Raw genomic sequence first — 26399 nt, 5'->3', positions numbered from 1 at the left:
TCATTGTTGTTTGGCGGGTCCGGGCTGGGGATTCGAACCCGCCACCTTAGGTGTATGTGGCTGGCGCCTTAGCCGCTTGAGCCACAGGCGCTGAGCCGATTTTATTTCTTGATTGAAATTTTAACTATTTGGTTTTTGGTGTAAACTAATTCTGTTTTCATATGGGAACCAGTTAATACTAATAATGGTGAAAATTAATAGTGGTTTGTAGTGAGGTGGTTGCTATGTTCCATAGGTCATATTTTTTTTTAACGTGCTTATCTCATGTAATCCTTTAGCAGTTCTTAAGAAAAGGGAAATATTTTGATTTATAATACAAAGTTGGACAATTTAGTTCAAGTCAGAAGGTTTGCAAACTCATTCTAAAAATGTGCTACATACTTTATTGCTGAATATCACTATATTACCTTTGAAGTACTCCCTTTGGCCATCTGATGACTGTAGTGATACTCAGCAATGAGATACGTAGCACTTTTTTTTAGGACGAGTCCTCCAACTTAATTGTCACAGTTCATAATTATAAGACATCATACTGCTCTGATGGCCATTCCAGAAAAGAGTTCCAAAAATGCTTTGAAGAGTGGACTAGATGCTGCTGTATGTGCATAGCTTCCCAAAGGGGGTCCCTCTAAGAAGTGACCATAGTGATACTCAGCAATGAGGTATCACTTTTTCTAGGATGAGTTTGTGAACTTAATCCTCCAACTTCATATACAAAAAAGGAGCAATCAAACATTAGAGAAATTTAGTCACTTGGGAAAGCTAGTCAGTTAGCTCCTGGTGGTATCAGAATTTTAAATACAGACATTCTCATTCCAGAGCTTTCTCTCTAAAGTAAAATGCTTCAGAATAACAACACTATTTAGTCTTTAGTCTGTAAGCCTCCATGTTCCTTGTGTCCCAAGTCCCCGTTTGCAATCCCCAAATGTAGAAAGCTCTCAATGGGGAAACTTCATAATTCCTTTTGAATTGAGAGTATACCCACCATCTTTTTTTTTCTCTTTTAAGGGATTCTGTTTGGTGTGAATCTTCACATTTTACTTTAAAGAGGTACATGTTTGATTATAGGAGTATTATACCACATTACGTTTCTAAAATCTGAAAAATTTGAAATTCAAACATGTAATTCCAGTAGTTTTAGGTGAGAAGTTGATGAATACTCAATTGGGATCCATTGTTTGAAGTACTATTGCTTAATGATTTGTCTATTCCTGTTTCTGGTTGAACTCTTAATTATGATATAGGTTAATTATCCTTTATCTGAAATTCTTAATGCCAGAAATGATTGTAATTTTGGATTTCTTTGAATTTTGGAATATTTTCATTATATTTAATGGTGTAGGGTTCCTGATCTGAACATCTCAAATCCGAAATGCTTCAATGGGCATTTCTTTGAAAGCTTCATGCTGGTACTTAGAAGGTTTTGTATTTTGGAGTATTTCTGATTTGGGACTTTTAGATTAAGGCAGCCTGGGTAGAATGCTGTGGCATCACAGCTCACAGCAACCTCCAACTCCTGGGCTCAAGCGAGTCTTCTGCCTCCACCTCCCAGGTAGCTGGGATTACAGGTGCCTGCCACAACGTCCCGGCTAGTTTTTGGTTGCAGCCATCGTTGTTTGGCAGGCCCGGACTGGATTTGAACCTGCCACCTTAAGTGTATATAGCTGGCGCCTTAGCCATTTGAGCCACAAGCGCCGAGGGTTTTTTTTTTTAAGAGACAGAGACTAACTTTATCACCCTTGGTAGAGTGCCATGGCATCACAACTCACAGCAACCTCCAACTCCTGAGCTTGTGCGATTCTCCTGCCTCAGCCTCCCGAGTAGCTGGGACTATAGGTGCCTGCCACAATACCTGGCTATTTTTTTGTTGCAGTTTGGCTGGAGCTGGGTTTGAACCCGCCACCCTTGGTATGTGAGGCCAGTGCCCTACCCACTGAGCCACAGGCTCCACCCTGTATGTTTAATTTTTAAGAAAACACCAAACTGATTTCCAAAGTGGCTGTACCATTTTACATTCTCACTAGTAATGTATGAGGATTTCAGCTGCTTCACATTCTCGCCAGCAGTGGGTATTATTTTTTAAAGTAATTGGAAGGAAATTAATAAAACAACGATGATTTTTATGTATATACACATGTTATAATCGTCATATATACTGTTTTTAGTATACTTCATTTTTGCTAGTAGTGGGTATTATTTTTAAAAGAAATTGGAAAGGAATTAAAATAACCATGATGTTTACGTATAACATGCAAACAATCTTCATATATACTGTTTTTGTATACTTCATTTCTTCCTGTGTATTTCGAGTTTTTGTTTAGTGTCATTTCCTTTTAGCCAGAAGAGCTTCCCGTAGTATATCTTATAGGGCAGGTTTACTAGATATTATTATTTCCGTTTTTTTTTTGAATCTGGAAACATCTTTATTTTGCCTTAACTTTTTTTTTTTTTTTTTTTTTTTGAGACAGAGTATCTGTCTGTTACCCAGGCTAGAGTGCCATGGTATTAGCCTAGCTCATTGCATCCTCAAACTCCTGGGTTAAAGCAGTCTTCTGCCTCAGGAACAAGTTGGGACTACAGGTACCCATCATAACACCTAGCCAGTTTTTCTGTTTTAGTAGAGATGGTCTCATTCTTGCTCAACCTGGTCTTGCACTCCTAGGCTCACATGAGCCTCCTGCCTTGGCCTCCCAAAGTGCTAGGATTACAGATAGGTGCCACTGTGCTCAGCCTGTTTTGCCTAAACTTTGTTTTTCTGAAGATAGGCATATATGGCCCATGTTGATATTAGTAACTACTAAGACATAGAAACATACGAAAGTGATGGAGGAGATAAGTTTTGGAGATGTTTAAATTTGAGATGGCCAGGAGACATGGATCTGAAATCTGCAGATTATTTAAAGCCCAGGAAAGAGATCAGAATTTGAGAGAGAATTGGGATTGCTTAGCATGTAATTAAATTTTGAGAGTAGATGAATACATTCAGAGAGAATACAGGAAAATAATAGACGAACAACCTGTCACTGAAATTGAGGAGTGCTTTTCACTTATTTCTAGGTATAGTATAGGGAAAAAAAAATGTTCAGAAATAGAAGGGACAATATATATATATTTTTTTTTGAGTTTTACTACGTTGCCCTCGGTAGAGTTGCCAGGTGTCATAGCTCACAGCAATCTCAAACTCCTCCTGGGCCTAAGCGATTCTCTTGCCTCAGTCTCCCAGATAGCTAGGACTATAGGTGCCCGTCACAATGCCTGGCTGTTTTTTGTTGCAGTTGTCATTTTTGTTTAGCTGGCCTGGGCCGGTTCGAACTTGACAGATTCAGTGTATGTGGCTGGCTCCGAGCTGAGAAGAACATTTTTGAAAATAGAGACCTTTAGGCCGGCTGTGGTGGCTCACAGTTGTAATCCTAGCACTTTGGGAGGCTGAGCAGGGTTGATTGTATGAGCTCAGGAGTTTGAGACCAACCTGAGCAAGAGTGAGACCATTTCTCTAAATCTGGCTTGGGGTTGTGGTGGGTACTTGTAGTCCCAGCTACTTGGGGAGGCTGAGGCCACAGGAGCACTTGAGGAAGAGTTTGAGATTGTTGTGAGGTATAACACCATGGCACTCTACCCAGGGTGACAAAGTGAGACTCTTTCTCCAAAAAAAAAAATAAATAAATAAAAAATAGAGACCCTTGTTAATATATCACAGAAAGGAGTAAGGATTAAGAGAACCATAGTTCGGCTTGGTGCCTGTAGCTCAAGTGGCTGAGGCACCAGCCACATACACCAGACCTGCCATTTGATCCTGTAATTCTTATATTAGGTATATATCCCCAAGACCACAAATCACACTACAATAAAGATATCTGTATCAGAATGTTCATTGCAGCCCAATTCATAATTGCTAGGTCATGGAGGACCTAGTTCTTCCTTACCCTACTCCCTTCCATCTCCCTCTCTCTTTGCTCTGCCCTTTCCCTAACCCCTACTGTGTTACTGATTGTCCTCATATTAAAATTGAACACATAGGATTCATGCTTCTCCAACCTTGTGATGCTTTACTAAGAATAATGTGTTCCACTTCCATCCAGGTTAATAAAAAATGCTGTGAAGTCTCCCTTTTTTTTTTTTTTTTTTTTTTTTTTGAGACAGAGCCTCAAGCTGTCCCCCTGGGTAGAGGGCTGTGGCATCACAGCTCACAGCAACCTCCAACTCCTGGGCTCAAGTGAGTCTCCTGCCTCTGCCTCCCAAGTAGCTGGGACCACAGGTGCCCGCCACAATGCCTAGCTGGTTTTTTTTTTTGGTTGTAGCCATCATTGTTGTTTGGTGGGCTTGGCCTGTATTCAAACCTGCCACCTTAGATGTATGTGGCTGGTGCCTTAGCCACTTGAGCCACAGTCGCCGAGCCTTAGTCTCCATTTTTTTAAATGACTGAATAGTATTCCATGGTGTATATGTACCACAATTTATTAATCCATTCCTGGGTTGGGGGGCATTTAGGCTGTTTCCACATTTTGGCAATTGTAAATTGAGCTGCGATAAACAGTCTTAAGTGCAAGTGTCCCTTAGATAAAGTTTTTTTTTTACTTCTGGATAGATAGATGCCCAGTAGTGGGATTGCAGGATCAAATGGGAGGTGTAGCTTGAGTTCTTTGAGATTTCTCCATACTTCCTTCCAAAAAGGTTGTATTAGTTTATAGTCCCACCAGCAGTGTAAAAGTCTTTTCACTTTTTTTTTTTTTTTTGTAGTTTTTTGGCCGGGGCGGGGTTTGAACCTGCCACCTCCGGCCTACGGGGCTGGTGCCCTACTCCTTTGAGCAACAGGCGCCACCCTTTGCTTCACTTCTTAAAGTAATTTGTAGTCAATAAGAAGGGTTATAGCTCAGTTAAAAATGGCTTAGATTGTTTAGTATTTTCAATTAGTGTTTACGTTTAACTTAAATGTAAAGCATGATCAGATTTCAGGCTTTGTCTGTAACCAGTGTACCTCAGTCTTTTTATTGTCACTTAAAACTGCAGTTGTTAACCCAGGTTCTTTAATCGAAGTAGAAATTCAGACATAGGTATGGGAAATGAAGGAAAAGGTGAGAAAGGCAACTTGAGAGGTCTTGTCATAATTCTCCAATCTTCTTGCTATTACCTAGTTGACATTCAAATAAATTTTAACAGTCATGCACTTAAGCTCCTCTGCTTTCTAATCTAACAGGAATTTCACAATTAGATATAAAGGTAGTCTGTATGAGTTGAAGAAGCATCTCTTTTTACTAGTACACTTAATGATTTCAGCAGGTTTGCAGAAAAGCCTTACCTTTTAATACTCCTATCAGCAGTATACAAGAGTATCTGTCTTTTCAACCTTTACTGTCTTTAGATTTTGTCTTTTTTGTTTGTTTGTTTGAGACAGAGTCTCAAGCTGTCACCCTGGGTAGAGTGGCATGGCATCATAGCTCATAGCAGCCTCCAACTCTTGGGGTCAAGTGATCGTCTTGTCTCAGTTTATTTTTGCATTTTTAGTAGAGATGGGGTCTTGTTTTTTTGCTCAGGCTGGTCTCAAACTCTTGAGCTCAAGCAGTCCACCCACCTTGGCCTCCCACAGTGCTAGGATTACCACAGGAGCCACCACTTTGAGCCTTGAGTCAAAGTTTTTCAAGTCACAGACGAAGAGGGGGCTGGCCACCTGTCACTGTTAGCCAGTGTGCAGAGAGTGGGATAGGTCTACTAAACTTGGTCAGAAGGCCCGGATTCTGGAGAACGGTGAGAATAACCTCTTAAGACTGTTCTGATCTTCCATTTCTAACACTACAGTTTTATACATTTGAGTTCAAAGTGAAGACCATGTTGACCCTTAAGTAATAATCGGCAGAACCCATGATTCATAAACAATAAACAGCATTCTAAGTTAATCTCCTAAATTAGTCCACCTAAACTACTCAAGACAGGCATCTTTAGGGTGGTAGCTAAATTTACAAAATACTAAGAATGGGAGACAGGGTGTGAAGGTCAGGCAGGACCTAAATCAACTAGATGAGCTGTGTCATGTCTGCCCAGCCTGACAGACTCCCTCTTATTCTATATATATTTGCTTTCAACATCGTCATTTTTAATGATTTTTGAATTTTAAATCTTGCTTAAGAAGACCTTCCTCAGGAATTATAAAAGCACTCATTTATATTTTGTTTTAATGGTAGTGCTTCTTTTCATTTAGTTTTTTTAATCCTTGTAGAATTTACTCTTATTGATGGTATGAAAGAGGACTCTAACGTCTTCCTGGTAGAACAGTCTCATGTTTACCCCATGGATTTAAAATGCCATTATTATCACAAAGCAAAATTCTCTAGCTGTGTACCGATACCAGTAGCATGTTTTAGTATCTGGCATAGCAACTGCCTTTCCCTATCCCATCACCACTTTTTTTTTTTTTTGAGACAGAGTCTCACCATGACTGTCTTCGGTAGAGAACTGTGGCATCATAGCTCACAGCAACCTCAAACTCTTGGGTGTGATTCTCTTGTCTTAGCCTCCCAAGTAGCTGAGACTATAAGCGCCTGCCACAGCCTGCCTAGCTTTTTGGGGTTTTTTTGTTTTTGGTTTTTTTTTTTTTTTTGGTTGCAGTTGTCGTTGTTAGCAGGCAGGGCCAGGTTCCAACAGCCTGCCTGAGTGTATGTGGCCAGCGCCGTAACCACTTAGCTATGGACCCTGAGCCTCCATTACCACTTTCTTTCTCAAATGTTTTTGGGAATTTTTATATATTTCTATGGAGATGACCTGTTGTGTCCTCTGTTAAAGTGTCTGAAGTGTTAGTTTTGATTATGATTTTATCAGATTTAGTGGATTAATATTTGAGCTAAAATAACCTTTAGAAATAGGACTTTCTAGTATTTTGGGTTAGTTAAACATTCTGTTATTTTGATAGCTTTTTAAAAGCTTTATTTTGGAGAAGGGAAGTTTGGAAATAAAGGACTTAAAACAAGTTTCATTTGATAATTTTTCATGACACAGCTCATCTGGTTGATTTAGGTCCTGCCTGACCTTCACACCCTGTCTCCCATTTCTCTTACAACCCCAGTATGATAATTTGTATAACATACTGCTTATATAAAGATAGTATGAGTGAAAATGTTTATACAAGCAGTGTGTGATACAAATTATCATATTGGGATTACAAGAGAAATGTTCGTCATATTTGAGCTTGTTTCCCTTTTAATGAATGGCATTTTACCTTTAAATTTGCTCAGAAAAGTAGATGACATTGAACTCGTTCAGAAAAAGCATGCTTGTTTCTGTTAGGTGGTAGAAAATCGACAAAAAATGAAGTCTGTCTTGTTTAGAGTTACCCAGTTGTCAGATGCCTTGAGAAAAACTATGAAATGTTCCCTTGCCGTTTAAAATTCTTGGAAATAAGAGTATTGCTAGTTTTTAAAGTTATTTAGCTTTACTTAAAAGTATATTTACTTGTATGTTTATAATCTGTTTCAGTCGTCATTGAATTTTGAGAAGCATTCTGAAAACTTTTCATGGACAGAAAACCGATATGATGTGAATCGTCGACGACACAACTCTTCAGATGGCTTTGATTCTGGTATTGGACGTCCTAATGGAGGTAATTGGCTAAGGAATGATAGGGTTAAGGATAAATTTTCTTCATGCTCCTTTAAGAAAGTTTTTTATTTTTAATTTTTATTTAATTTATTTTTTAAAATTTGAATTTAATTATTTTTTTTCAGAGACAAGAGTCTCACTATGTCATCCTTGATAGAGTGCTGTGGTGTCACAGCTCTCCAGCTCTTGGGCTTAGGCGATTCTCTTGCCTGAGCCTCCCGAGTAGCTGGGACTACAGGTGCCTGCCACAATGCCCGGCTATTTTTTGTTGCAGTTTGGCTGGGGCCGGCACTCTGTTTACTGAGCCACAAGCACTGTCCCCTGCCCCTTCATGACTTGTAGGCTTTATTTAAGATTGTCCCCCTTTAAGAAAGTTTTGATTGTGATTCAGTCTTTAAGCATAACTACCTTTAAATTTGTGTTACTTTTTTTTGTTACCAAATAAAGGTAACTTTGGAAGGAAGGAAAAAAATGGATGGCGTACACATGGAAGAAATGGTACTGAAAACATAAATCATCGAGGGGGATACCATGGTGGAAGTTCCCGTTCTCGTAGCAGTATTTTCCATTCTGGAAAAAGCCAAGGATTACATGAAAACAACATACCTGACAATGAAACTGGGAGGAAAGAAGATAAGAGAGAACGCAAACAGTTTGAGGCTGAGGATTTTGTAAGTTTCTTGTAATTTTAATACAGATAAAATTCCTACAAGTGTTACCAAGGTGTTATCAAGGTATTTTTAATGATGTTTTATCCGCACAGCTCATTTTCTGCAGGGATCACATACAATAGCTTTATTTATTTATTTATTTATTTATTTTTTTGAGAAAAGAGTCTCACTTGGTCACAGTAGAATGCTGTGGCGTCTTAGCTCACAGCAACCTCAAACTCTTGGGCTCAAGCAATTCTCTTACCTCAGCCTCCTCCTATAGCTAGGACTACAGGTGCCTGCCACAACTCCCAGCTATTTTATTTTTTAAGGGGGGGGTATCTTGCTCTTGCTCAGGCTGGTCTCAAACCTGTTAGCTGAGGCAATCCACCAGGCTCAGCCTCCGCAATAGACATTTTCCCATTATTATTTTATTTATTTATTTGCAGTTTTTGGCGGGGGCTGGGTTTGAACCTGCCACCTCTGGCCTATGGGGCTGGTGACCTACTCCTTTGAGCTGCAGGCACCGCCCCCAATTATTATTATTTTTCTCCAATTTTTTTTTTAATTCTTTTCATTTTGTGAGGTTTTGTTCATTCTCTCTCTTCCAGCCCCTGTCTACTTTTCTTTTTCTTTCCCTTCCCCCCCTTCCCCTTCCCCTTTTTTCTGGTTTCTTTCTGTACTCCTTCCCCCTTTCTTTCCCCTCCTTTTCTTTCTCCCACTTCCCTCCCCTCCCCTCCCCTGTCCTCCCCTCTCCCTTCCTCGGTCCTCTCTCCCCTTCCTCCTTCCTCTCTCCCCTCCTCCTTCCCCTCTCTCCTCATTTCCCTTTGATTTTTTTGCCTTGTTAGGCCTGCTTATTTTATTCCCAAGTCAAAATTTATTCCAAAAACAAAATGTTCTTAATTTTTTTTTTTTTGGAACGGAACCTCAAGCTATACCCCTGGGTAGAGTGCCATGGCATCACGCTCACAGCAACCTCCAACTCCTGGGCTCAAGCGAGTCTCCTGCCTCAGCCTCCCAAGTAGCTGGGACTACAGGCTCCCGCCACAACGCCTGGCCATTTTTTGGTTGCAGCCATCATTGTTGTTTGGCGGGTCCAGGCTGGGGATTCGAACCCGCCACCTTAGGTGTATGTGGCTGGTGCCTTAGCCGCTTGAGCCACGGGCGCCGAGCCAGTTTTCTTAATTTTTAAGTATGTGCTATAACTATATTCTTACTATAAAGTGAGCAAGAAAAATGTAGAGAAAATATATTTACTAATCATTAAGTGAAGTGGGTCATTATAAAGGTATTCATCTTATGTTGCCCAGGTTGATCTTGAACTCCCATCATCAAGCGATTTTCTTGCCTCAGCCTCCTAAGTAGTGCCTGCCACAATGACTGGCTATATTTTGTTGCAGTTGTCATTGTTGTTTCAGCTGGCCCAGGCTGAGATTGAAGCCCCCAGCCTGGGATGTATGTGGTCGGCGCTCTACCCACTGAGTTATGGGCGCCATCATTCGTCTCACTTTAAATTTTTTTTTTTTTGTAGAGACAGAGTCTCACTTTTATCGCCCTCAGTAGAGTGCTATGGTGTTACACAGCTCACAGCAACCTCCAACTCCTGGGCTTAGGCCATTCTCCTGCCTCAGCCTCCTGAGTAGCTGGGACTACAGGTGCCAGCTACAATGCCCAGCTATTTTTTTGTTGCAGCTTTGGTGGGGGCCAGGTTTGAACCCACCACCCTTGGTATATGGGGCTGGCGCCTTACTCACTGAGCCACGGGCACCGTCCTCATCTCACTTTTTAATAGTCCTGAGCATCACTTGTTGAAGTAAGTTTTCACTTTGCTTTGAGAATAAATGTGTTCTCTAAAGTATATAGTGATAAAAATGAGTAAAAGAGTTGGAGGCTAGATGCAGTGGCTCATGCCTATAATCCCAGCACTTTGGGAGGCTGAGGCAGGATGATTGCTTGAGGCCAGGAGTTCAGGGTTAGGGCCACTCTGTGTGGCCCTATAAAGTAACTTAGACTGTACCTCTATAAAACAATTAAAACATTTGCTAGTGTGGTGATACACAACTATGGTGATAGCTTCTTGGAAGGTTTAGGTCAGAGGATCACTTGAACCCAGGAATTTGAGGCTGCAGTGAGCTATGATCATGCTACTGTACTCCAGTCTGAATGACCAAGTGAGACCTTGCCTCAAAAATGAAATGTAAAAAAAAATTGGGAAATGGTCTGATTTTCCTTTTTGACCTTGACTTTATGCTAAGGAGGGATTATTTCTCAGACTGATTCAGAGACCCACAAACTCTTGAATTTGCTTTGTTTTTGTTAGTCTTTTCTCAGTCATGGATAAGGGGAATATTAAAGACATTTATTTTCTCAGATACAAGTATGTGAGTATGGATAGTAACCATTTCAGTGGTTGGTATAGTAAGCTGGAAGTAAGGCTTATAAAGTAATTTTTTTTTTTTTTTTTTTTTTTGAGATGAGAGTCTCACTCAGTTCCCCCTGGGGTTGAGTGCCATGGGGCATCATAGCTCATAGCAACCTCAGACTCTTGGGCTTAAATGATCCTCTTGCCTCAGCCTCCCAAGTAGCTGGGACTACACATGCTTGCCACAACACCCAGCTATTTTTAGAGACAAGGTCTTGCTCTTGTTCAGGATGGTCTCAAGCAATCCGCTTGTCTCAGCTTCCCAGAGTGCTGGGATCACAGGTGTGAACCACTGTGCTTGGCCCTATAAAGTAATTTTTAATACAGGTCAAGTATTACTGATCTGAAGTTCTTGGGACCAGAAGTGTTTCAGATTACAAATTTTTCTGGATTTTTGAAATATTTGCATTATGCTCAGCAGTTCAGTGACACTCATCTGAAAATCTGAAATCCAAAAATGTTCCAGTGAGCATTTCCTATGGACATCAAAGTGACATTCAGAAAGTTTCAGATCTTGAAACACTTCAAATTTTAGATTTGGGGACAATGGATACTCAGCCTGCAGTCACAGCTGATTATATTAGATTCCATATTTATAGTAGGTATAATTTTGAGATTGCTTCTAAAGGATTTGTCTTAAAAATGTGAAGTGTTAAAATATTGGTTTTAATTTTTCTCTCTCCACTTTATTCCAGCCATCTTTAAATCCTGAATATGAGAGAGAACCAAATCAGAATAAATCTTTAGCTGCAGGTGTATGGGGTAAGTAATATTTGATCTATCTTTGAGGGGCACAAAATGTTAATATTTATAGATTTCACTTTCTGTGTTTTTTTAAAGTAAGTAGGCTAGAATAAAACTTTTTTAAGTATTTGTTTTTGATGTGCTAAGCTACAAAAAAAAAGGTAACACTTTTTTTTTTAAAGAAGGGATTTGGAGTAGAAAAATTTGTTTAGAAATAGTTGATTTGCACGTTAGAAGTATACTCAGCTTGAATTTGCTTTTTTAAAAAATGATTGTAAGTTAATGTAATAACTTGATAATCATTTTGAAAGCACCCAGATAAACAAAAAACTTAGTTTAGATTAATTTTAGTTATTACATGTTGAAAACTTAGTTAACTGTAAGATATAAATACTTCAGTTCATAGTGTGACATGAAGTTAATTCTTTTACCTATGAAAATGATTATATGTATGACTTTTAGAAATAATTCTATCAGTTTTTTATGGAGCTAACCTGTATTAGATATTATTTGTCTCTTAGATTTTTAAATCTTAATGAGTTTTTCTGGTAATAGCTCCCTTTTCTTTAAACCGCTATGAGTTTAATTTGATAGCATTGTAGAAAAGATTAAACTGCACTCATATAGTACAAATTAGATAGTTTTTTAAATCAAGTGAAGTTTAAAATAATGGAAAATTTTATAATGCAGAGATTTGACATCTCAAAATAAATTTAATTATTTGATACCAAATTCAGAGGTGCTGTATCCACTTTGGAACTTGTACACATGTTCATTTGTATTTTTCTATTGAAAAATCAGCAACTTACTAAAACAAAAGGATTGTGGCTTATGACAGCATACTAGTCCTAACAATGAAGGCATTATTTTAAACTTTGCCACTTCCTGTGCTTTACTGTATTTATGGGGTGAACCCGGGGAATTAATCTGTTTTCTTTTGATCTCCCTCTTGATTTAAGGGCTTTTTGAGGGTGGGGGTTGGGGGTGGTCAGACACTTTTGTTAGAACCATGTGAATGGCATTGTTTTTTCTGTATTGCAAATTAGTATTTCTACCACTCTCCCCAGGCCTACACGCCCAGACACACACATACCCAACCAAAAAAATCTCCCAAGCTCCTCTCTTAGGTATGTTTCCTTATTATTCAGTTTTTCTGGGAACAGCTGATTGCATAAGAATATATAGAACCACCTGGAAGGTGTTAAATAGAATCTCTAAGAAATTAGGAATAATTTGGATTTGATTAGAATGAAAGTAAATTAAAAAATTAAGAATGTCAGTGAGTATTTGTCATATAAAACTATGGATAGATACTATTGGTACTGATCCTTGGTTGACTTAATAATTTTAGGAATGATTTAAAGGAAAAGATTTGAAAATAATGAGAATAAAATGTATTAATATAAAGATTTTGGTTGTACTGTTTCAGGATTGGTCTAACGATTTTGAGTACTAGTTGAAAAGATGTTTAAAAGGAAGATGTACTCTTTACTGTGTTTAGGTAAATTAAGAAATGTCTCTGCATAAAAAATGGTTAATTGTGGCATGTTAAATTCCCCATACTTCCCATAGGAATACAATGAAACTCTCATTGTATTACACCTTACTATTCCTTTCTCACTTTCCCCTCTGGGTTCCCAAGTATTGTTTTCCCAATTGCAACATTTAAAATAGCTATGTTCCTGAGGAAGACGAGAGAATTTTAGGAAAGACTTCAATAGAACTTATCTAGTGCTACTTCCTTCCAGGTAAGTAAAAATTTACTAACGAAATGTAGTATGTATGAAAAGAAAAAACAGTTTGGTCATGAAACTATAATTCTGTAGATCAAAAATTGGCAGAGTCCATAATATCCAAAAATTTTAAAAATTTCTTGAGGGGAAAGTAAACTATTCCAAGTATAGTTACACGAGCTTAATTTCTACTTAGAGTTAGTTGACTTTATTGGAAGCACCTTCATTTAGTTTCTGAATTTATAGTATCTTTATCTTAACCAGGATCATAACTGTTGGGTGCATAAGATTGATGGTTATTAAATAATCCACATATTCTTAATAATTTAAAAGTAAAGCATGAATTCAAGGTATTTCAGTGTGCCTGTGTGAATTTTAAAATCATTTGCGTGACTGAATTATTTGGGAAAGGGGAAAGGTGTGTTTGAGTGTATGTAATTTGAGATGTAATTAGTGGCTGTCAACTTATCTTTTTTTAGAAGTTTGTAGACCTTTTTTGTGTCAGTGCCTGAGAATGTCAACCTCCCCTTCTTTGCAAAGCATAACATTTAAAGTATTAAATAATGACAATGTCAATAACTAAAATTAAGCATAGTCTTGTTTTAACTCAGCATTTATATTTGCTTCTGTTCTTTGATAATTTGAACTTTTCTGATTTTTGCTCATTAGGTTAGTTCATAGCATAAAAATTCACTGCTTAGGATTTTTGTATTTACGAGCATTCTAAATCAAAGTAGTGACTTTGTGACTGATTAGAAAGGTGGGTTGATTTTCTTTAGAAGTCCAGTGATCATTAGCCCCATAACATACAGATTTTGTGGCATGATTGTATCAAATGAGGTAGATCATGATGGAAATTGGTGGATTGTTTCTTGGAACAGGTGTAAACAGAAGGGAGGGGGGAAATTCTTTATCAAATTTATTCGATAATATTCAATTGGATCATTCTGGTTATGTGTGTACATATATGTATACATAACCACAATGTATATGTATATATAATCATTTTATATACATTATATATACATAACCACAATGTGTGTGTGTATATAAAATCATTTTACTTTTCTTAAACGTCTTTCTTACATGACAACAGATTTTTTTTTTTTTTTTTTAAGAGACAGAGTCTCACTTTATCACAGCTCACAGCAACCTCCCAACTCCTGGGCTTAGGCGATGATGCTCTTGCCTCAGCCTCCCGAGTAGCTGGGACTACAGGCGCCCACTACAATCTCCAGCTATTTTTTGTTGAAGTTTGGCCGGGGCTAGTTTTGAACCCACCACCCTCAGTATATAGGGCCGGAGTCCTATCCTATAAGCCATAGGCGCCACCCATGACAACAGAATTTTAAGAACAAAAAAGAAATGCAACACATATGCAATGATGAGATGGGGAAATTAACAGGATTTAATAGATTACTTGACACAAGTAAATTTTTTTTTGGCCAGAATTAGACTTACTACATAGTCATGATGGAAGATGTATATATTTGTGAAGTGTCTTTCTCTAAGCCCGTTCTTTATATGAATAATGTTGACCCTAATTAAAGGAAAAGTGCCATATCAATTGCTATTGATATAAATCGTTAGTGAAACTCATTTGATTAAAACTTCATACTACTGTAAACCTACTGTAAACAAAAAGAGTTTGTTAATTAACAACATTCAAAACCCACAAATTCAAACAGTATCTTTAATTTTTTAAATTTTATTTGTTTTTAGACAGTTTTATTCTATCACCCTTGGAGTATGCTGTGGCGTCATAGCTCACATAGCAACCTCAAACACTTGGGCTCAGGAGATCCTCTTGTCTCAGCCTTCTAAGTAGCTAGGACTATAGGCACCCTCCACTATGCCCTGCTATTTTTAGGGACCCTCTTGCTCCACCCACTGTAGCCTCCCAGAATTCTGGGATTATAGGCATAAGCCACTCCGCCTGGCCCAGTGTCCATCTTTATTAAAAAACTAAACATATTGTTTGTAGTGTATGATACAGATTCTTTGTGTTTGATATTTGTATATTATTGTCTTATGTGTATGACCAAGTTTTCTGTTCAAATTAATTTGAAATCTTGATTAATTGAAATACTGTTTACCCTTCACTTAGCTACATACCTGGGTTTATGCATTTGATTTTCCTTCTTTGTCAAGATAATGAGGAAACTTAAATTAGTAACTGGCATCAATGAGATGATGACTTTGATGTCATTTGGTGTAGTGCACACTTCTAAAAATGGTATTTTCTGTTGGAATGGCAAACATTTCAAAATATCTGGCATAGGAATACTTTAATTTCCATTTTCTCCAGTAATATTCTTGAGATTATTGGCTTTGGAACCAGATAGATATGAGCCCTAAAGTTAATATGTTTTACTGATTATTTAGGTTTGGGGCTGTTTTTGTTTGTTTGTTTGTTTGTTTGTTTGTTTTTTGGAGACAGTCATACTCTTGTCACCGTGGGTAGAGTGCCATGGCATCATAGCTCAATACCAACCTCAAACTCTTGGGCTCAAGCGATCCACTTGGCTCAGTTTCTCAAATAGCTGGGACTCCAGACACCTGTCACACACCTGGCTAGTTTTTCTAATTTTAGTAGAGATGGGGTCTTGAACTCTTGAGCTCAAGCAAAGTGCTAGGATTATAGGTGTGCGGCACTGTGCCTGGCTGGGGCAGAGTTTTTAATCTGTGAGTGAATTTCTTTATCTGTGAGATGAGGATGACAATAAAAAGCACAATGAAAACACTGTTAAGGTTAAATTATTTACTATGTAAATCTCTGATCATGTCATCATGTTTAATAAACATTAATTGTGTCATTTAAATAGAACAAATGGAGATTCTAGTTGAAGTTTTATTAAAAGGCAAAAAAAGGACTTCTAGGTGGTAGACCAGAGTGTGAAGTAGTTAGTGTAGTAATTGAATCAGAGAACTTTATGTATATAGAAAGTAGTTATATAGAGAGTATAGTGAAAGACAGAAAAGGTGAACAATTAAAGTATGGCCAATGGAAAAAGTGGCCAATTTCATTTGTATCATATGTGGCATTATTTTAATTCTAATTTGTCCTGCTGAGAATTGTGCCACTTCTCTTTCACCATTGATTTTGTATTTAAAGAACATACGAATTCTTAGATTCTTAGGTTTGGGCACAGATTGGGTAACAAGATAATAAAGTGATATTTAAGGTCAGTTATTGCTAGATGACAAATATTTGTGAGGATATAAGGGAATGATGATAACGAAAATCTAAAACTTGCCTTTAGGTGAGGTAGATTTAAAATTTGAATATGAGAAAATTTATGGATTTTTTTTTTCTTCAAGTTTTTGGCCGGGGCTGGGTTTGAACCCGCCACCTCCGGCATATGGAGCTGGCGCCCTACTCGTTTGAGCCACAGGCGCAGCCCGAGAAAATTTGTTTTAATGAACTTAAGGTCATAAGCACATGGGTTTTATGGAAGGAAATAACTACAATTACTTATTTTTTAATTCTTTTATTAAGATGTTAAGGTATTTCCAAAATATATTTTTTTTTGAAAAGCATAAATAGTTTGGGTCTTTTTCATGTAGTTTGCCAATTGACAGAGTAGACATTGGGTACTGTTTGAATCTAAGAGCTTAAATACTAACTAGGAAAGTTTATTCCAGGAGAATGGGTGGACAATAATCTATTAATTAATAGAGGAGCCAATTTGTAAATAATGTAGAATGGATATAAATGACTCTTAAGTTTGCCAAGTTTGCCTTTTACTACTATCATTATTACTCATAGGTGATTGTTACCTTTTTCTTTTCTTTTTCTTTTTTTCTTTTTGGAGACGGAGCCTGAAGCTATCCCCCTGGTTAGAGTGCCATGGCATCACGCTCACAGCAACCTCCAACTCCTGGGCTCAAGCGAGTCTCCTGCCTCAGCCTCCCAAGTAGCTGAGACCACAGGCGCCCGCCACAACGCCTGGCCATTTTTTGGTTGCAGCCATCGTTGTTTGGCGGGCCCGGGCTGGGGATTCCAACCCGCCACCTTAGGTGTATGTGGCTGGCGCCTTAGCCGCTTGAGCCATAGGCGCCGAGCCGTGATTGTTATCATTAAGAATACTTTCTTGAGACAGGATCTCACTCTGTTGGCTTAGGGGGAGCACAATAATAGCTTCTTACAGCCTTAAACTCCTGGGCTCAAGCCATCCTCCTTCATTGGCCTCCCAGATGGCTGGGACTACAAGTGTGTACAAACATGACCAGCTTATTTATTTTTATTTTTTTGTAGAGATGGGGTCTTGCTATATTACCCAGGCTGATCTTGAACTCCTAGCCTCAAACAACCCTCCTGCTTCAGCCTCCCAAAGTGCTTGTAATTTAAATATAAAGCATTTCACAGTAACTCTAAGAATAAAGAACTAATTTCCATTTTATAGATGACAGCTTAAGTAAATTGTACAAGGTTATACAGCCAGTAAGGTTGGAACTAGTATTCAAATTCTGATGAATCTTGTACAAAAGCACATATTCTTAACCTCTATTCTGTAATATTTAATTATGAGTGATAAATAAGCACAATAACTGTCTGCGTCTCTTTCCTCCCAGTCCCTGTCATCTTCCTTTATGTACCTTTGTCATCTCTTATAAGTTACCTACTCTTATCATTGATTTCTTAGGCTTCATCTTTTTTCTTTATGAGCTATCGCATCATTCTTTGTACTGAAGACCTCATGGAGAAAACAGCCAGAGTATTTCTTGCTTCTAAATGTTTAGGAATCCAGTTTTAGGAAAGATGAAACTTGTGGTTACGAACTGTATTGAGGCTTAAAGGCAGTATATACTTGCTTGCTTTTATCTAGCCTCCATGTCTTCTATCTTCTAGTTTTGATCAGTCATTGATTATGTTTACAGTTGTGTGTGTGTGTGTGTGTGTGTGAGAGAGAGACGGAGTTTCATTATGTCACCCTTGGTAGAGTGCTGCGGTGTCACAGCTCACAGCAACCTCAAACTCTTGGACTTAAGCAATTCTTTTGCCTCAGCCTCCCAAGTAGCTGGGACTATAGGCACCTATCACAATGCCCAGCTATATTTTTGGTTGTAGTTTTCATTGTTTGGCAGGCCCAGGTTGGATTTGAATCTGCCATCTCTGGTGTATGTGGCTGGTGCCCTAGCCACTGAGCTACAGGCACTGAGTCATATTTTTTGTTTTTTGAAACTGAGTTTCAGTTGCCCTGAGGTTGAGTGCTGTTACATCATAGCTCAGAGCAAACTCAAACTCTTGGGCTCAAGTGATTTTCCTGCCTTAGCCTCCCAAGCAGCTGGGACCATAGGAGCTTGCCACAAGGTCTGGCTGTTTTAGATATGGGATCTTGCCCTTATTCAGGCTGGTCTTAAACTCTTGAGCTCAAGCAGTTGCCTGCCTTGGTCTCCCAGAGTGCTAGGATCACAGGCGTGAGCCATTTTGTTTACAGAATTTTATTTCTTCTTGTGTCTTTACCCTTCCATGTGGGATCATTCTCCTGCTGCCTAAAGTAAGGATCTTTTTTGTTGAATTATTTGATATTTATCTGTGTGAAAAAGGTTCATTTCTTTCCTCTGCCATATCTGCCTTTTTTTAAGTCCCAGTCTCTTTAAACTGAATTTTTTTTTTTAGTTCTCTATCTAGAAATGTGTACTGGGGTCATTCCTTTGCTAGTGACCCCATTCTATCCAATTCTATAGTATTGTATTTGGTTTCCTCCTTCCTTATAGTAACTTCAATATTAAGAATCTAGAAGAGAAAGATGATGATATAAACCTGAGTGCTTTGTTAGCCATATTGAACTGGAAGTCTTTTTTTTTTTTTGAGACAGAGCCTCAAGCTGTCCCCCTGGGTAGAGTGCCGTGGCATTACAGCTCACAGCAACCTCCAACTCCTGGGCTCAAGTGAGTCTCCTGCCTCCGCCTCCCAAGTAGCTGGGACCACAGGCGCCCGCCACAATGCCCGGCTATTTTTTGGTTGCAGCCGTCATTGTTGTTTGGCGGGTCCGGGCTGGGGATTCGAACCCACCACCTTAGGTGTACGTGGCTGGCGCCTTAGCCAGTTGAGGTATAGGCGCCGAGCCAGAACTGGAAGTCTTCATCAATCATGTTTTAAACTTAGTTAATTGTGGTGCAGTGATATAACCTGCCCACTGCTTCAACACCTGGAGTCCCTGGAGATGAGACCTTACAGACTCTTACTACCCTTTTACATTTCCCAATATAATTCTTCAGATTCCTGGGTTTTGTTTATAGTTGTGTGTTAAGATTTTCTCTTACTATTATTATTGTTTTTTGAGACAGAGTCTTACTTTTGTTGCCCTCAGTAGAGTACTGTGGTGTCATAGCTCACAGCAACCTCAAACTATTGGGCTTAAACGATTCTCTTGCCTCAGCCTCCCAAGTAGCTGGGACTATAGGCTTCTGACAACACCCGGCTATTTCTTGGTTGTTGTTGTCATTATTGTTTGGCAGGCCTGGGCTGAATTCCAACCCTTCATCTCCAGTGTATGTGGTTGAAGCCCTAGCCGCTGAGCTACAGGCGCTGAGCCTATTATATATTATTAATTAATTTCAAGGATCTTTTAAAATACTTTATACATTGTTTAGCATAGCTTGTAATGTTTTTCATTGTTCTCTGAGATTATTTTTTTTGTTGACTTGATTATGTTAATATCTTTAGGATGTTTAGGATAAGCCATATATTGGTGTGATAGACTTTTTGTGTCCTTGCTTGCCTGAAGATCTCTTTCTTAACCTTTTACATTGGGTTTCTTTTAGAAAGTTGAGTTGGAATGTTTACCCTAGAAGGACAATAGTTATTTAATTTTTGGAAAGCTGAACCCTTTCTAATTTTGTTTAGGTCCTTTTATCCTTGAGAATTTTTTTTTTTTTTTTTTAAGAATCAGAGTCTCAATTTATCGCCCCTGGTAGAGTGCTGTCATGTCATAGCTCACGGCAACCTCAAACTCCTGGGCTTAGGCAATTCTCTAGCTTCAGCCTCCCAAGTAGCTGGGACTACAGGTGCCCTCAACAACGCCTGGCTATTTTTTGTTGCAGTTTGGCTGGGGCTGGGTTCGAACTCGCCACCCTTGGTATATGAGGCCATTGCCCCACTGAGCCACAGGTGCCGCCCTATTCTTGAGCATTTCAGTAGGTAAAGGATCAGAGCATTATATCAATTTTATCTTTTAGAAAGTTTGAAGCCCTTAGTGAACCTGAGAGTCCCTCTAGTTTTTCTTAGGAGTCCTGTTTAGTTTTGGGTTTTGAGATAATCCAGTAGGAAGTTTGGTTTAATTCATTTGGGGTGGGACACCATTACAAATACATCTACCCAGCTCACCAATTTATGTGATCATATCTTACTTAGTATGCAGAGTAATTTTAATTTTCTGGAATTTTTATCTTTGAATTCATTTATTTTGTTTGTTTGTTTGTTTGTTTTTTGTAAAGAGACAGGCTCTTAAAAAAAAAAAAAAGACAGGCTCTTACTTCATCCCTGACTAAAGTGGTACAGTCATAGCTCACTGCAGCCTTAAACTCTTAGGCTCAAGTGATCCTCCTGCTTCAGCCTCCCATGTAGCTGGAACTATATAGGTACATGCCACCACATCCAGCTAATTTTTAAAAATTCTTTTGTAGAGATGGGAGTTGTGCTTTGTTACCCTGCCCAGCCCATGCTCAAACTCTTGACCTTGAGTGATATTCTCATCTCAGCCTCCTAAAGTGCTGGGATTACAGATAGGAGCCACCATACCTCCCTGAGTAAATTCTTTCATTCTAAGCTTTCCAACTATGAAATTTATGCCTTCATTGTTTTTTTTGGTAAGGGAAGAAACATACTTCACTGAAGTAATTGTAAATTTGTGCATGTGCAACATCTATTTGGTTATTTGTATACATTTATTAAACTCTAGGAATAGTCTTTCATATTTCCAGCAACTGTAGATGTCTTAAGAAAAGCCTGCAATTAGCAGTTATTTTGTGTTTAGTAGTAGTGTTTTTTGTGCTGTCTTTGGAAGCCAGGAATAAGTTTGTTGCCTTGACTCATAGAATTCCTTGAAAGTAGTTAAATGGTCAATTAAATATGCGAATGAATTGGTACTGGGAAAATAGAATTCTCTTTTTTATTAGTAATAACTGATATATTCATCAATAGAGGGAATACAGTTTTGTATTGGTAATAACTTTGTAAGTAAAAATAATGAAAAGGAATTGAAAAATTTAATTCTTTTCAAATGGAGGTGAAAATAGAAACATGTTATATTCTAAGCATTAAGATGAATTTTGTAAGTTTTTATGAGTTAATGAAAAATATGTTAAGAATGTAATTAATGTTGGTTTTGTCAACCTTCTGGACCACTGTCTAGCATAATTTATATTATTAGACATTGTGCAATTCTTGCTATGTTCTGTGGGATTATGTTGTAGCTGTATTTCTTAAACTGCAATGTAGCTTGTGTTTATTTAGTTTAATTATTTTACCCAGGAAGCAGCTGTTATTTTAAAAAATATTTGGAATATGCTATCCATTTCGTGGTTTTATTTTATGCTAAAATTTGAAGGTGTGTTTGATCCTTGCTCGTGCTTTATTTATGCAGAATATCCTCCGAATCCTAAATCTAGAGCTCCAAGGATGCTGGTCATTAAGAAAGGTAATACAAAAGACTTACAGCTATCTGGATTCCCAGTAGTAGGAAATCTTCAGTCACAGCCAGTTAAGAACGGAACTGGTCCCAGTGTTTATAAAGGTTTAGTCCCTAAACCTGCTGCTCCACCTACAAAAGTAAGTTCTGAATTGTTACAAATGCAAATTTTGAGTTGATAACAATTTACTTTGAGGAAAAAGTCTTAGAATTTTACTCTAAAATGTTGGGAATATCTGTGATGTGCTGACTTACAAGTAGAAAGCATTGGCCAACTGTATGCCTTTAACTTCATTTACCTTTGTGTAGGAGGTATGTGTGTGTCCACATGTGTTTTCTTATTTTAGTAGTAGTAAATGAAATTCATAAGATTTTTGTTTCATAGCTGTACTTGTGATATATTTGCTTAATTATAATATTCAACGTTCTTTGTGTGATGCTGAGTTTTAGGTTTTTGAATGTTTTCTTATCAGGTGAAAGAAACTTAACTAGGTTTATAAAACTTTGAAGAATTGCTATTTAGTAGGGATTTTTATTTGAAGATGAAGCTTTAATTTTATTTGTAATAAAAGGAAGGGATAGAGAATCATGTAGGGATGATGACATAATACACAAATACTTGTTTTTAATGAGCCATATATAGTCATTTTTATTTTATAGCCTTCATTTTTATAGCGAAGACTTGTTTTTCTTAAGTCTTCAATAATCTGTTTTTGGTTCCCATTAATGTTTATGTATTTTCTTTAGCCCACACAATGGAAAAGCCAAACTAAAGAAAATAAAGTTGGGACTTCTTTCCCGCATGAGTCTACATACGGTGTTGGCAACTTTAATGCTTTTAAATCAACTGCCAAGAATTTTAGTCCATCAGCTAATTCAGTGAAAGAGGTACGGCATTAAAAATGACTCCTGAGGAATGTAATTAATGATAATTTATAAATTTGTTAAATGAATACATTAAAAGATATTTTAGTTCCCTCAGAAAACTTGATTCAGATGCTTTCCTCTACTTGCTAGCTACTTTAGCACATAAGGAAAATAGGAATCATTTAAAAAATTTTAAATAAAAATTTTCAACCATCCTGGCTCTGCGCCTGTGGCTCAAATGGCTAAGGTGCCAGCCACATACACTTGAGCTGGTGAGTTCGAATCCAGCCCGGGCCCACCAAACAACGATGGCTGCAACCAAAAAATAGCTGGGCATTGTGGCGGGTGCCTATAGTCCCAGCTACTTGGGAGGCAGGTGGAGGCAGGAGAATGGCTTGAGCCCAAGAGTTGGAGATTGCTGTGAGCTGTGACACCATAGCACTTTACCCAGTGCAACAGCTTGAGGCCCTGTCTCAACAAAAAAGAATTTTTTTTTTAACCATCCTAAAAGGTGGGGAAAATATGTTGAAGCTTCTGTGTACCCATCAACCAGATAAATACTTCTAAATAAAAGAAATATTTTATATCAAAAACCCCAGAAGTATCTCAACAGTGCAAATAAAAAAAAGGGAATTATTTTGAAAGTTCTAATTGTATTTGATATTTACAATACACTTAAGCTGTAGAGGTGGAACTTCGACCAATAATGAGGGTTTGTGTCATATCATCTTTTGGGACTGACAGAAATATTAGTATTAACACTGAGGCAGGAAAGAGAAGGAAGAAGAGGGAGAGATAGATATTGTTACTGTACTGGTAGCTCAAGTATTTGTTTTCTTTCTTTTTTTTTTTTTTTTGAGTCAGAGCCTCAAGCTGTTCCCCTGGGTACAGTGCTGTGGCATCACAGCTCACAGCAACCTCAACTCCTGGGCTTAAGTGATTTTCTAGCCTCAACCTCCCAAGTAGCTGGGACTACAGGCACCTGCCACAACGCCCGGCTGTTTTTTGGTTGCAGCCGTCATTGTTGTTTGGCGGGCCTGGGTTGGATTCAAATCCGCCACCTTAGGTGTATGTGGCTGGCGCCTTAGCCATTTGAGCCACAGGTGCCGAGCCAAGTATTTGTTTTCATTTGATTAGGTTTTTGCAACTCTTAGACCAGGGAGTCCTCTGACTAGTTCAAGGACAAAAGACACAACAGTCATATTATTATGCCTGAAATCTTTGGGTCTCATATTAGAACAGTGTAACTTTTCTTTTTTTTGCAGTTTTGGCCGGGGCTAGGTTTGAACCCACCACCCCCAATATATGGGGCCGGCACCCTACTCCTTGAGCCACAGGAACCACCCAGAACAGTGTAACTTTTTATACACTGTTTCTTATTTATGTTCTCAATCACAGAACTGAGTAAAGGACTGACTTTTCTAGGTGGTTAATTATGTTTAGATTATTTATAATATCTACACATTAATGCCAATAACTAAATATTGTTATGGTTTATTTCCATGGGTAAAAATCCCTGTGACACAGCATTCTAACATTCTATTTTCTATTACATTCCACTGTCAGAAACGCCACAGAACCAAAACAAAAGGACTATAATTTGCATTTTTCTCCTCAGTTCCCAGCCCTCTCAACAGAGATTTTCCCTGGTGAAATACAATCTGATAAGCCCTAAGTGTATGTATGTATAAATAATTATAGAAGTGATCTTATTGGAACTGTTATTTGAATCCTAGAAATCTGTGGAACACAGTTTGAAAAACTACTCTTTTGTGTATTATGGAAATGTTTACAATTGTAGGATGCATTTATAAAATGTTACTTAGACTTTTGGGCAGGTGCCTGTAGCTCAAAGGAGTAGGGCACCGGCCCCATATGCCCAGGTGGCAGGTTCAAACCCAGCCCCAGCCAAAAAACTGCCCCCCGCCCCCAAAAAATGTTACTTAGACTTTTAGTTTAGAGTCACGGTTCTGAGTATTACTAATACCATTAACTTCATTGTTTCTGGGATAAGAAAATACTTTTGTTGACTTATTCAACAGGAAAGAAAATATATAGGGATGTGGAATAGACCTTAAGAATCCATTTTGCATTGTGAGTAAAGGTAAAACAGGAGGCTGTGGTACTTGTGAACTTTATATTGACATTAATTCCCTGGCTTACATAATTACCAGCATTTTTAAATTTCCTCTAGTGTAATCGCTCAAATTCCTCTTCACCTGTTGACAAACTTAATCAGCAGCCTCGTCTAACCAAACTGACACGAATGCGCACTGATAAGAAGAGTGAATTTTTGAAAGCATTGAAAAGGGACAGAGTAGAAGAGGAACATGAAGATGAAAGCCATGCTGGCTCGGAGAAGGTAATTGAATTGTAGTAATACTTGATTTGACATTATTATGTCATTCAAATATTTAAGCAATAATTAGGACTGTGGAATAAACTCATATTTTCATCTACCTGGAAAGAAGGCTAGGTAACCATTTGTATCAACAATGACTTTCTTTTTAAATTTCTCTCATTCTAAAGTTTTAATGCAAAAATACATCTAAAACTTGTTTATATCTGTTTTGTTTTTTGCAGACCCTCCCCTCCCCCTACTTCTTGCCTGCCTTCATACTTTTGGTTTTACCTTTGTTGAATAGATGCGAATACTTAGGGCCAGTAAGCTTTGGGTATCCTTCCCAGCTTAGTCTTCCATTTCTAAATTTCTAAATGTCTCCTGAATTTACTAAGTATTACATTTATGTGTTCTTAATGGAAATATGTTGTATAGCTGGGATCTATTAAAGTTTTTAATAACTGTTTTCTTTAGAATTCATTCTTCTTCTTTATTTTTAACTTCCTAAAAATCAGGATGACGACTCATTTAATTTACATAACAGCAATAGCACTCACCAAGAAAGGGATATAAACCGGAACTTTGATGAAAATGAAATTCCACAAGAGAATGGCAATGCCTCGGTGATTTCCCAACAAATCATTCGTTCTTCAACCTTCCCACAAACTGATGTTCTTTCAAGTTCACTTGAGGCAGAACACAGGCAAGTATTTATTTTTACATTTTTCTTGGCATTTTCTGTAGGCAGGATTTCAATTACAGTGTAATTTGTTTCTTAAATAGATTTATTGAGAGAAAATTTATATACCATAAATTTAACCTGTTTTAAGTGCATAGATTAATAGGTTTTAGTATATGTTTTCATACATGTATAAATGTCTTCACAGTCTCATTTAGAACATTTTCATCACCATGGAAAGAAACCTTGGGCTTATTTGTACCTATTCATTTGTACTATGTCCTAGACAACTACCGATCTACTTTTTTTGTACATGACTTCTTTCAATACACTTAGTATTTTCAGGATTTCTTTGTATTGTAGCATGTATCAATACTTTTTGTTCCTTTTTATTGATGAATAGTATGCTGTTTAGCTGTACCAGTTTCTGTTCAATTGATGGATATCAGTCATTTCTGCTTTTTGGCTGGTTTGCATAATGCTGCTGTAAACATTTTCAAAGAGTGTAAGTTTTTGTGTGACATGTTTTTTTGTTTGTTTGTTTTTGTTTTTGAGACAGAGTCTCATTATGTTGCCCTTGGTAGAGTCCCTGGCATCACAGATCATAGTAACCTCCAACTCTTGGGCTTAAATGATTCTCTTGCTTCAGCCTCCCAAGTAGCTGGCACTACAGGCGCCTGCCACAACACTTAGCTATTTTTTCGTTGTAGTTGTCATTGTTTTTGGCAGGCCCGGGCTGG

At 38.0% G+C, this 26399-nt stretch overlaps 1 protein-coding gene across 3 annotated transcripts in view; it reads left to right on the top strand.

Moving 5' to 3' along the window:
- Window positions 1–26399, top strand: part of GPBP1 (GC-rich promoter binding protein 1) — an 87460-nt gene that overhangs the window by 49347 nt on the left and 11714 nt on the right. For 2 of the 3 annotated variants that reach the window (XM_023518960.1, XM_012812136.1), the window contains exons 4-11: window positions 7465–7588; window positions 8035–8258; window positions 11355–11421; window positions 12471–12530; window positions 21728–21912; window positions 22520–22660; window positions 24834–25001; window positions 25496–25683. In XM_023518960.1, coding sequence (XP_023374728.1) covers window positions 7465–7588; window positions 8035–8258; window positions 11355–11421; window positions 12471–12530; window positions 21728–21912; window positions 22520–22660; window positions 24834–25001; window positions 25496–25683 — 1157 coding nt within the window. The remainder of the gene's footprint in view (window positions 1–7464; window positions 7589–8034; window positions 8259–11354; window positions 11422–12470; window positions 12531–21727; window positions 21913–22519; window positions 22661–24833; window positions 25002–25495; window positions 25684–26399) is intronic. The other variant, XM_003782748.2, reaches the window with a different exon arrangement.

Source organism: Otolemur garnettii, unplaced genomic scaffold (assembly GCF_000181295.1).
Source record: "Otolemur garnettii isolate 467f Iridium unplaced genomic scaffold, OtoGar3 scaffold00005, whole genome shotgun sequence".
Lineage (NCBI taxonomy): Eukaryota > Metazoa > Chordata > Mammalia > Primates > Galagidae > Otolemur > Otolemur garnettii.
This window is presented reverse-complemented; position numbering and strand designations above follow the sequence as displayed.